General features: G+C 41.3%; 1 protein-coding gene across 2 annotated transcripts in view; it reads right to left on the reverse strand.

The window, feature by feature from the left end:
* Nucleotides 1-11636, reverse strand: part of Txnl1 (thioredoxin like 1) — a 41203-nt gene that overhangs the window by 20239 nt on the left and 9328 nt on the right. Inside the window, exon 1 of one of the 2 annotated variants that reach the window (XM_021150398.2) lies at nt 8379-8716. The exons of the other annotated variant lie outside the window; for it this stretch is intronic. Within the exon in view, the coding sequence (XP_021006057.1) occupies nt 8379-8476 (98 nt within the window). The 5' untranslated portion in view covers nt 8477-8716. Of the gene's footprint in view, nt 1-8378; nt 8717-11636 lie in introns of those variants that run through there. 2 annotated transcript variants of the gene reach the window in all.

An 11636-nucleotide genomic window follows, 5' to 3' on the forward strand; every position in this document is an offset into this window, starting at 1 on the left:
TATACATGTATGTATACACACACATAATATAAATAATATAAATATATATGTCAACATGAGGGCTTTTTACTCATGAAAACAGAAGAAGAAAATACAACCCTTCCAGGGATCAAAGCATTAGATACAGGTAGACATATTTACTTTTATTAACTTTCTCAAACCTAAACAAGAAGAAATGCCTATGTAGCTGAGGGTTCTTCTTCCAGATAAAACTTTTATTTCTAAATCTTCTGGTCACTATGAAAAAAATCACATTAATCACCACAAAATGGAGTTGGTGTAATAGCCAGGCAGGTGTGCTTCCTGAGCAAGCCTGGCAGTCAACTAAGTTCCATGCCCAGATTCTAGTCAGGGAGAACCAGCTCTCCATGTCTGCCTGCACAGCATCTGTGCCCATGAATACACACCACAGACACATAAACAATAGTAAATAAATAAACAACAGACACTGCTTTTAGAGAGGTCCTATTAGTAACTCTGGCTAGTCTGGGAATTCACTGGTTCAAAGTGAACTGATTTGCCTTCCTAGTGCTAGGTTTAAAAGCATACACTAGCATACTCAGCCTAGTAAATAATTTTTTTTAACCATTAAGTCCATGCTATATCGATATTCTCTGTCTCTATCATTATCATCTACTTATCTACCTACCCACCAGCCATGTATGAGCTAACTTGTGTTAATGAAATACCTTCTAGCTAAACAAACTTTACCAAAACAGTATCGCCATGCAAATGTCTACCTCAAAATCTAACCTGTCAAAAATCAAAATACACTGTTTCAGAGATACACACCCAGAAGAGGGCATCAGATCCCATCACAGATGCTTGTGAGCCACCATGTGGTCGCTGGGAATTGAGCTCAGAATCTCCAGAAGAGCCAGTGCTCTTAACCACTCAGTCATCTCTCCAGCCCCCCAAATTAGTTACTTTAAACAAGATGTTTACCTCTAACATTAGCACTCAAAGGTTAATAAACTTCAGTGGTAGAAAATGTGCAAAGTCCTTGGCTGAATTCTCTATTGATTATTTAATTGATGAAAATTTTCTGTAACTAATTCAATAAGCCAGTTAGTTTTTCCTGTATGAAAATCTTTCATAGCTATTATTCAGTATTTCCAAATGTCAGACTGCTTTTCTCCTCTACAGACCTTGGCTAGCAGTTGCCCAGACCTCTCCCTGCCCCACAACAAGAAAACCAAAACCAAAACTAGGATGTTTTTTTCAACTTGTTGCCGAGGGGTGCAGAAATCATCTAGTCCAGGGGTTTTAAAACCCATTTTTAAATGGGTGGGAAAAATTACTTTTCTGCTCTAAATCTCTTTTGACTGAAAGATTATATTTAGAACAATATATAAAATGGACATGCAAAAAAGTTTTAAGCTATGCTTTTTGAAGAACATAGCAAATAAGCTGATAGCTTCCTATTACACAAAAGAACCAAATCAACAAGACTAAACATTTAAACTGATTTAACTAGGAAAAATTTGAAGGTCTCTCATGTACATTGTATCATCTCTAAACAAGGATAACCTCATTTCTTTTCCTATTTGCAACCTTTTAATTTCCTTCTTTTACTTTATTGTTCCAGCTACTGCTTTAAACACTACATTGAAAAAAATGTGTAAAGGGACAGTGGACAGTCCTGTCTCATTCCTTGATTTAAATGGGATTTTTCTTCTTTCACCAAATTACTGGCTGTGGGTTTGTCATGTGCCTTTATGATGTTGAGCTCTGTTCACTCCAGTCCTACTCTCCAGGACTTTCCCATGAAGACATGCTGGATTTTGTCACAGGCTTCTTCTGGATCTCTTGATCTGATTGTGCAATTTTTCGGTCTTTAATTCCATTTATATTATTTGGTACATTTCTTGACTTACATATGATGAACCATCCCTGCATAGATATATCTCATTGATATATTCCTTTTTGCAAATATTTTATGAAGAATTCTTTTTAATCTTCACCAGGGAATATTAGCCTGTAGTCTATAGTTGCTATATCTTTACCTGGTTTGGGTAAGAATAATACCTGCCTCATAGGAGTTTGAAAATGGTCTTTCTTTCATTCAAATATTGATTGTAGTTATATATTTTTCTTTTCTTTAAAGATTTATTTATTATGTGTATGTGAGTACACTGTAGATGTATAGACGGTTGTGAGCTTTCATGTGGTTGTTGGGAGTTAAATTTTTAGGACCTCTGCTTGCTCTGGTCAACCCCACTCACTCAGTCCCTGCTTGCTCTGGCCCAAAGATTTATTTATTATTATATATAAGTACACTGTAGCTGACTTCAGATGCACCAGAAGAGGGCATCAGATCTCATTACAGGTGGTTGTGAGCCACCATGTGGTTGCTGGGTATTGAACTCAGGACCTTCAGCCTGGTTGTAGTTACACACACACACACACACATACACACACATGTGCATGTATGAATACATATGTAATATGTAACAATAATAAAGAGGTCATAAATTTGAAGGAGAGAGGAGGAAATAGGAAGAATTGAGAGTGGGGAAAAAGTGTTAATATGTAACTACAGTTCTCATAAATAAATTTCTCAAAAAATTAAAAATAAAATAAAATAAAACTGACTGTAACCTAGCATAATCACCTACTGAGAACTGAAGAATAAGGCTTGGTGTGGTAGCACATGCCTTTAATCCTAGTATTCTGGAGGCAGAGAGGTAGGCCTGGCTAAATAAAAATTCAGGTATCGTTGACACATGAGATATTTTAAGCAACCTAATATAGATAAAATTTAAGACTACTGGAGAGAAAAATATTTAAAGCACTCTGTAAAATAATTTTAAAATTCAAAAAACTTATGATATAGTAGAATCAAATAATTAATTCACAAAAATAGTACAAGAAAGTAAAGAATAAAGGCAAACGAGGCAATGAGAAATACAGCAAGGGGCAGCAGACTCAAACCTGACACTACTGATAACATTAGATGTAAATAAGTATTGAAAAAGCAAATGAAGACGAGGTGTGGGGTACAAACTTTCCATCCCAGTACTGGGGAGGCAGAGGAAGGCTGATCTCTGTAAATGGGATGCCAGCCTGGTCTATATAGCAAGTTTGGGGACAGCCAGGGCTACAATAAAAGAGGGACCCATCTAAAACAAACAAACAAGAACTGAAGGCCAAAAGTTAAATAAGTCATTAAAAACCCAACACCCTAGTTAGAAGGGCCACAAGTGGGACAGACAAGTCAGAAATCTAATTCAATCCCAGTTCATTTTAAAAGTTATTGAGATTTTAGTAATAAATTTTTCTCCTTCTAGCTCTAATATTAAACAAGACTCATGAATTCTTTCCCCCTACCTTCTATAATAGCCAGTGCTTTTATCTTGAGCAAGGCTTATATAAACATATATACAACCATGGATAAAGAAAATATATGTACTTTTAAAGCCTTATTTCATGGGGGCTTGTTTTTCCATAGGAGATAAGTTTCAAACAGGCCATTTCTAAATGTACTGTTGTTACTAAAATGAAGCTATATCTGTAACTTGTTCTGTAAATCACATAAAATACACCTATTTTAATAATTAAACTTTATTAATAAAATAATACACTTTGGCTACCTGCTATATTACACAAGTCACAAAGAAGTTCTAAGTTAGTTTAACCTCATTTAAAATTTTACAACTGCCAAGAACAGGGCTAGGGAAGCTCAGCCGCTGATCATTTGCCTAGCATGTACGAGTCCCTGGCCCCAGCCAAAAACTAAACTCTCCAAAATCTTTACCTACCACCCCCAAGTTCATAACAGACCTCCAGTGTTTAGCTACTCTTCTTTATAAAGCAATAGCCATAATACTATATCCTACACATTCTTGAAGAAATTATATCCTCTTGAAAAGGAGCAATCTATAAAATACAATTCTATTTTTATATGGTTTAAGTTCAGGCAAAACTAAGAGTGTGAGAATCCAAACGTGAAAGGAAGGGGCCTCAGGATGCAAGCCTCAGGATTGTTAATAGTGGGGTATTTCGGACTATCCCACCCGGGGACCCATCCCATAATCAGCCACCAAATCCAGACACTATTGCATACGCCAGCAAGACTTTGCTGAAGGGGCCCTAGTATAAGCTGTCTCATATGAGGCTATGCCAGTGCCTGGCAAATATAGAAGTGGATGGTCACAGTCAGCTACTGGATGGAACACGGGGCCCCCAATGGAGAAGCTAGAGAGAGCACCCAAGGAGCTGAAGGGATCTGCAACCCTATAGGTGGAACAACAAAATGAACTAACCAGTAACCCCAGAGCGCATGTCTCTAGCTGCATATGTAGCAGAAGATGGCCTAGTCGGCCATCACTGGGAAGAGAGGCCCCTTGGTATTGCAAACTTTATATGCCCCAGTACAGTGGAACACCAGGGCCAAGAAGTGGGAGTGGTCGGGTAGGGGAGCAGGGACTGGGGAGGGTATAGGGAACTTTAGGGATGGCATTTGAAATGTAAATAAAGAAAATATCTAATAAAAAAAAGAAAGAAAAATTAAAATAATAATAATGGGGTATTTCTTACTTAGTATTGGTTATACAAATGTGGACCTTGGAAAATTTATCAAGCTATACAGTTTAGTAATTTGTGATTTCTTGAATGTTAGTTATCAAAGCCCTCCCCCCCCATGCCCCAAACAAACAAACAAAAACTTCCAACTGAAACTTTACTCCTAGGCCTCAACATGTCCTGGTCGTCACCACTTCACCTATGTCACTCACAAGTGTTTATCTGTCTAGCTCCTGCAGGATACAGGGCTCTTATCATGGTCAATTACTTTCAGTTCTCATCAATTTTATACATTGCACATGTTGGAAATATACTTTCAAACAAAACAAGCTAACATACTACAGGAATTCAACATCCTCATATACACCACTAGCATCTTCTCTGAATGGCAACTATAAACATCTAATCAATTACAAAATAAGGCCTGCTTTAAGAAAATAAAAGAGAGGAAACTGTCTTTAATAGGAAGACTCAAATTACTGAAAAAAAAGTGTGATATATTCACCACTTGAAGATAAAAATCATTCATATTATACTAATAGGGAAGAAACAACATTCTTTTAGCTTAGTATACCCACAAACCAAAACAATAAAATGGCACTGTTGACAACCACTCAATGTATCTGGCCTTATTTAAGAAGAAACTATTTGGAGCCAGTTATTTTAGAAATCTTGCCAGAATAGATATTTAACATATAGATTCATTCTCTTAACAGTATGAATAGCTTAACAGTCTCATCTTGCCAGGAAAATATAAGTAAACTGAATTGTTGATAGGCTTAAGAGAATAATGCAGAATTAATGCATTCAAAACAATCTTTATCAAAAAATGAATTAAAACAGAGACTGAAAAAGATGTAATATGTCAATGTCCAGAGTAGTGTTCATTACAAACAGCTACAGGTAAACCCAGGAATCATCAGGAGATGAAAAAAAGGAATGTACTCCCGAGACATCCTTTACTGCAGATGAATCATGAAAGTATACTACATGAAACGACTAAGAAAAGAAAGGCAGTACACATCGTCATAGCCCACTCACATACGCTGCCTAAAACAAACCCCTGGAGACAGCCGTGGACATGGGCGAGTGGGATCTAAGTGAGCAAAGGATATTTCTACTTAACAGACTGTTTCTGCTTGGAATGAAAAGACCATTTCAGAAAATAAAGCTAATAATTGCACAATAGTGAATGCACATAACATCCCTGATTTATACTCTTTGAAATTGCTAAAATGACTCCACTTGGTGGTGCATACCTGTAATTCCAACATTCAGAAGGCTAAGGCAGAAGGATCACAAGTTTGAGACTAACCTGAGTGTGAGTGTGTGTGTGTGTGTGTCTCTCTCTCTCTCTCTCACACACACACACAGAGCACTAAAATCATCAATTTTATGTCATATATATTTTACTTTAAAAAGGGAAATGGGGGCCAGCCATGGTGGCCCATGCCTTTAATCTTAGATAGCAGAGGTAGGTGGATCTCTTGTGATTTTGAGGCCAGCCTGGTCTATATAGTGAGTGCCAGTAAAGCCAGAGAAACCCTGGCTAACATCTGTGGGGGCAGGGGCAGGGGCAGGGGAGGGGGTTAGAAAACAAGAAAATAAAGAAAAATGGAGCTTGAATCTAACTCAGTGGTAGGGTGCTTACCCAGTATGTTCAAAGGCCCTGTGTAAATACCAAAGAGCTGTTGCAGATTCTTAAACCAAGCCATCTACACACTGCTTGAGGAAAATTAACTTAGAGCAATGTCTGATAAGGCATATGCAATTTAGCTTAAAATACATAGTTGAAGTAAACAATCCGGTACCAGAAGGTAACATTAACTTTCCCTGAGCAGCTTCTGAGAAGACTTCATTGGACAGTTACTTGCAGGTCACAAAGTATAAATAAAGCCCGTTAAGACTGCAATGACCTCAGAGAGGAATGCCTTGATTGCCCACATTGAAAGAATGGTCAAAAGACTTAAAAATAAAAAGAATGTTAAGGGTAAAACACAACCTCACTTAATTTATAAATGTTACCTAAATACTCTTTTTTAAACTAAAAATGTTTTCTACATGTAAGCACTCATTTTCCTTAAATTTTTATAAAGGAAACAAACGTAATTTTCATTCCATTAAAGCATTTATTAAGTAATCTAGCTCTTTAGCATTCAGTCCCTACAGGTATATTGAGAATGACTCCACACTGCTAACAGAAAAACTCCATCAGTAGCAACGTTTCTCCACCTTTCTCACTGCCTCTGGCATGGTAAGGGTGAACTAAATAACCGAGTGACAAGAGAGTAAAAGCTGCAATTACCCAAAAGTAGAAGGATGGAGTACAAATAAGATTCCCGTCTGCTCTCTTTCACTGTAAGCAGCTACTCTCCTAGGATAAAAGCTAGAAACATGGAAGCCTGAGAAGACATTTCTAGTTCTGACCCTCCTTTGAGACACATCTTAATACATGCTATAGCCTGACCTTGTCAATTTCCAAAGATCCTAATGAATGGAGACTCGACTCTATTGAATTACTTCTCCCCTTTCAGTTCTGTGGGAGACTGGCCCCAAAACAAAAGTCACCAACAAAACCCTTATAATTGTTTCCTTCTCTATTTGTACCCTAATCCCCTAAAGCTATCTACATCTTCTACACAACATTTACTGAACCCTGTACTAGAAATTGAATTTTTCTCTGGCTTTAAGAAAAAACAAACAGGGCCAGGCCTGTTGGTGCACGCCTCCCAGCACTTTGGGAGGCAGAGACAGGCAAATTTCTGAGTTCGAGGTCAGCCTGGTCTACAGAGTGAGTTCCAGGACAGCCAGGGCTACACAGAGAAACCCTATCTCAAAACCAACCCCCGCCCCCAAAAAAAAGAAAAAAGAGAAAAAAACAAAACAAAAACAACAACAACAACACAGGCAAATAAACCTGTTACATAAACTCGCTCCCAGTTTGTGTGTAAATAACGCTAGGTGGTCAAATGAAGATTTCTAAACCTTTTAACTTGGTACTGCTACATTCAAGGGCTCTGTAAATAGAAGCTAAGGTTTGGCTCTTAAGGCCTAGTTCCAATTGCAGACAAGCACACACCCAATAAGCGATCCTCCAGCTTTTTGTCCTTTAGATCTGTGAACATCTTTCTACATTCCTAGAATCTTAAATCATTAAGTTAAAAGGGCAATTTGGACAAACACAGAGGTCTGTCTAGCCGGTGACATGTACAAACTGTATTTTATGTCTGTAATCTGCATACACAGATGAGCCTAAAACAAAACCAAGCATGGAATAAACATGTTATGCACACTACAGAGATAATGTCCCAACATTAACTTAATTCAAAATGCACCAACAAGGCCTTAAGACTACACGTAGTTATTCCGAACAGATGGACACCCTCATCTGGATCTTATAAAGGCTTTGCAGAAAATACAGGTAAAGAGAAATCAACCAATTTGAAAACTGAGCTTTCAGATCCTAAAAATGCAAACGATGGCCGGCTCTTCCTAAAGATAGGCAGCGGCGCAAGTAGTAGAGGCTGAGACTCTCCACACTGGAAGCATCGCGGGCTGCCTCCAAGAGCAGGGACATCCACAATTTTAAACTCGGCGGGCGGGCAGGCCTGTCCTGGGCGTCGGGCCCCGCCAGCGTGGCCTCTGTGCCCGCCAGGAAGCCCCCTCTGCACATCTGAGACCCGCACTCAGGAGCTGAGGCCTAAGCCTGGCAGCGGCCTGGGCTGTGGTCACCACCGGACATTCCAGAGCAGAAGGCGACAGGAGAACTGGGACCCGGAAAACGGAGGCGGGGAGGCTGGGGGCGCAGGGACGCCGAGATGAATGCCAAGAGGACGACCCAGACTCGGCCTTACCCTCTCATGGTGAACTTGACCACGGCAAGTCTGGAGCCCGCCCCGCTCAGCTCCGGCTGGAAATCTGGATCGCTCCCGACCGGCTTCACTCCCACCATCCTCACAGAGAGCCCGGTAGGGCGGCCGCGACGCTTCCGGCCTCGAAACTGAAGCAGAGAGCCTGAGAGAGGCCGGAGACGGGCTGCAGGAGGCCGGGGCCTGAGCGCGAACGGCGACCACGACGTGTCCTCCCGGAGCTGCGAGTGCCGAGTCACGCCAGGGAGCAGGCGAGCGGAGGGGGTGGAGACGCGGGCTGGGAGGCGAGCGAGAGGGGCAAGGCGCGCAACACCCAGCAGCCACCGCGCGGGCGCTGAGGGAGCCTGGGCCCGCGCGCGTTGGACGTCATTTCCGCCACTTCCTTTTGCGTGCCCACCTGAGGCGCGCTCTGCCGGAAGGGCGCAGGCGCGGGCGATGGCTGTAGACTCGGCGCCCTGTGCTTCTGAAATTGCTCTCCTACTAGCTTCGCTGACCTAAAGTTCTCTTTTGTTCTGTTTTGCTTTGTTTTGACCAAGGGCTGACTTTGAGGAAACAGTGCTGAGGGACCCTCCTTCCCTATGCGGGCGCGTGACTGCACCCTGAGATCATAGGGCACCCTTTACAAAGACTGACGGTGCTTGTATTGTGGGCGAGTCACTCGACACATCATGGGAACATTTCTTTATGGATTTCATTATCTATGGGTGTTCCTCGAGCAGACATTCCAAATAATGTACCCATATGTACCCAAATAATGCCAAAAGAGACGCCCCCATTTCTTCAGGAATCTGGAGTCTAGTGGCACAAAATTAACAAATACGAAAGTTGGAAGCACAGGAGGTGAGCTTGTGACGCAGGGTAAAGGGTGGACGTAACTTCGGAACTCAATCTTGTAGAGTCTGGGTTTTTTAAAAGGGAGCGGGAGTTGGAAAGTAAGTGGGCAGGAGATACAGAAGGATCGCAGCAGGAGGGAACTGGGGTGGACTTGATCAAAAACACATAGGCATGTATGAAATTCTCAACAATATATTTGATATAGGATGTAAAAAAATGCATGGAAATCACCCAATAGTTTTTTTGAGTAAAGAAAAGTAATTCGATTTTGAAAGAGAAAGGTAGTTGATCAGTGGTGGCGCACGCCTTTAATCCCAGCACTTGGGAGGCTGAGGCAGGCAGATTTCCGAGTTCGAGGGCAGCCAGGAGTATACAGAGAAACCCTGTCCTGTCTCGAAAAAGAAAAAGAAAGAAAGAAAGGTATTAGAAATATTCTAGATATGTGCAAGTGAATTCAAAGGGCAGATAATAGGTAATATTTGCTTAGTACATACATCTGACTATATATATATATATATATATATTCATGTTAGACACTGTAATGACTTTAATAGAAACTAGCAGAATTTTCCATAATCTCTGCAACTGGTCCTATAGGGATTGGCAAGCCATTAACCTCTCCGAACTTTGTCATTCTTGTCTGGGAAGTGTTACTATCTACTTTGCAGAATTATGAATTATAGTGATGTTCAAACCAAATATACAATACCCAGCAAATACTAGTTATAAATAGTTGTAAGTTAGTCAACTAGAGCTGTGTTAACAAAAATACCACAGGAGAAAGTGGCTTGTACAACAGAAACTTCTCATGGGTCAGCAAACTGGAAGTCCAAAAGAGTGGGAAGTGGTGGGTGCTAACAGTCCTTCGAGCCGGTGGCGACAGGAACGACACTGGACACCAAGGCGGGTTCACGCAACAGCTTCTTTGGGCTTTTTCTCCTACAGCTCTCTTCCCCAGCAGCTTCTTCTTCCTCCGTCCTTCTTGCAGCTTTTCTTACAAGTTCACTTACAACAGCTTCTCTTACTACAACTAGCTTCTACTTAGGGCAAGGGCTAAACAACAAAACACCTATACTCGTGCTGACCTCATCTAGCTCCACCCCCACCCATCCAATCAGAATTCACACACACACACACACTTCAGGCACAAGCTCAGATCGGTCACCGACAGTCTGACAGGTCCAGATCACAAGGAACAGTCCAGCCTGGCAGGCAGCCCACGCATGCAGCCTCACTGCACATGCTCAGGCAAGGCAGTAAATATTTTGGCCCATGCACCCACTTCCCGCAGGTGGGAATAAATGGGACAGAGGGGTGAATGCAGGAGTGGTCTTTTTTTATTTGTATGTGACCCCTTTGCATTCTAGCTTCACATGAGCAGTATAAGATGCTGATCTGGTCATCTTTTTTTAAATTTTTTTAATATTATTAGCAAAGATAAAGATTGCCTTAGTTAGGGTTTTACTGCTGCAAACAGACACCATGACCAAGGCAACTCTTATAAGGACAACATTTAATTGGGGCTGCCTTAACAGGTTCAGAGGTTCAGTCCATTATCATCAAGGCAAGAACATGGCAACATCCAGGCAGGCATGATGCAGGCAGAGCTGAGAGTTCTACATCTTCATCTGAAGGCTGCTAGCAGAATACTGGCTTCCAGGCAGCTAGAACAAAGGTCTTAAAACCCATGCCCACAGTGACACAATTCCTTCAACAAGGTCACATCTACTCCATCAAGGCCATACCTCCTAATAGTGCCAGTCCATGGGACAAATATTCAAACCACCACACTGATCTTATTAAATTAAGACAGGATAGCTAATTAGGAAATAGGAGGGGTGTCTTAGGGTTTCTTTGCTGTGAAGACACCATAACTTAAAGTCTTATAAAGGACAGCATTTAATTGGGGCTTGCTTACAGTTTCAGAAGTTCAGTCCATTATTATCAAGGGATGTAGCATGGGAGTGTCGAGGCAGGCATGGTGCATAAGGAGCCAAGATCTCTACATCTTGATGGAAATCCAGCAGGAGAAGACTTGATTCTAGGCGGCTAAGATGAGGTTCTCAAGGCCCACCACCCGCAAAGTGACACACTTTGTCCAACAAGACCACACCACCTAATAGTACCACTCAACTCCCTAGGCCAAGCATGTTCAAACCACCACAAAGAGTATGAGAAAGGGAAAACCCTTCTCTTGCTTTGTTCTGAGTCTGTCACTGGATAACACCCAGATGTTTTTAAAATAAGTAGCTAGACCATAGACCAATTAACCAAGAAACTTCACAGACCAGGTTGTTAAAAATATGTAATGACAGCCGGGCGTGGTGGCGCACGCCTTTAATCCCAGCACTCGGGAGGCAGAGGCAGGTGGATTTCTGAGTTCGAGGCCAGCCTGGTCTACAGAGTGAG

This window comes from Mus caroli, chromosome 18 (assembly GCF_900094665.2).
Source record: "Mus caroli chromosome 18, CAROLI_EIJ_v1.1, whole genome shotgun sequence".
In the NCBI taxonomy this organism is placed as follows: domain Eukaryota; kingdom Metazoa; phylum Chordata; class Mammalia; order Rodentia; family Muridae; genus Mus; species Mus caroli.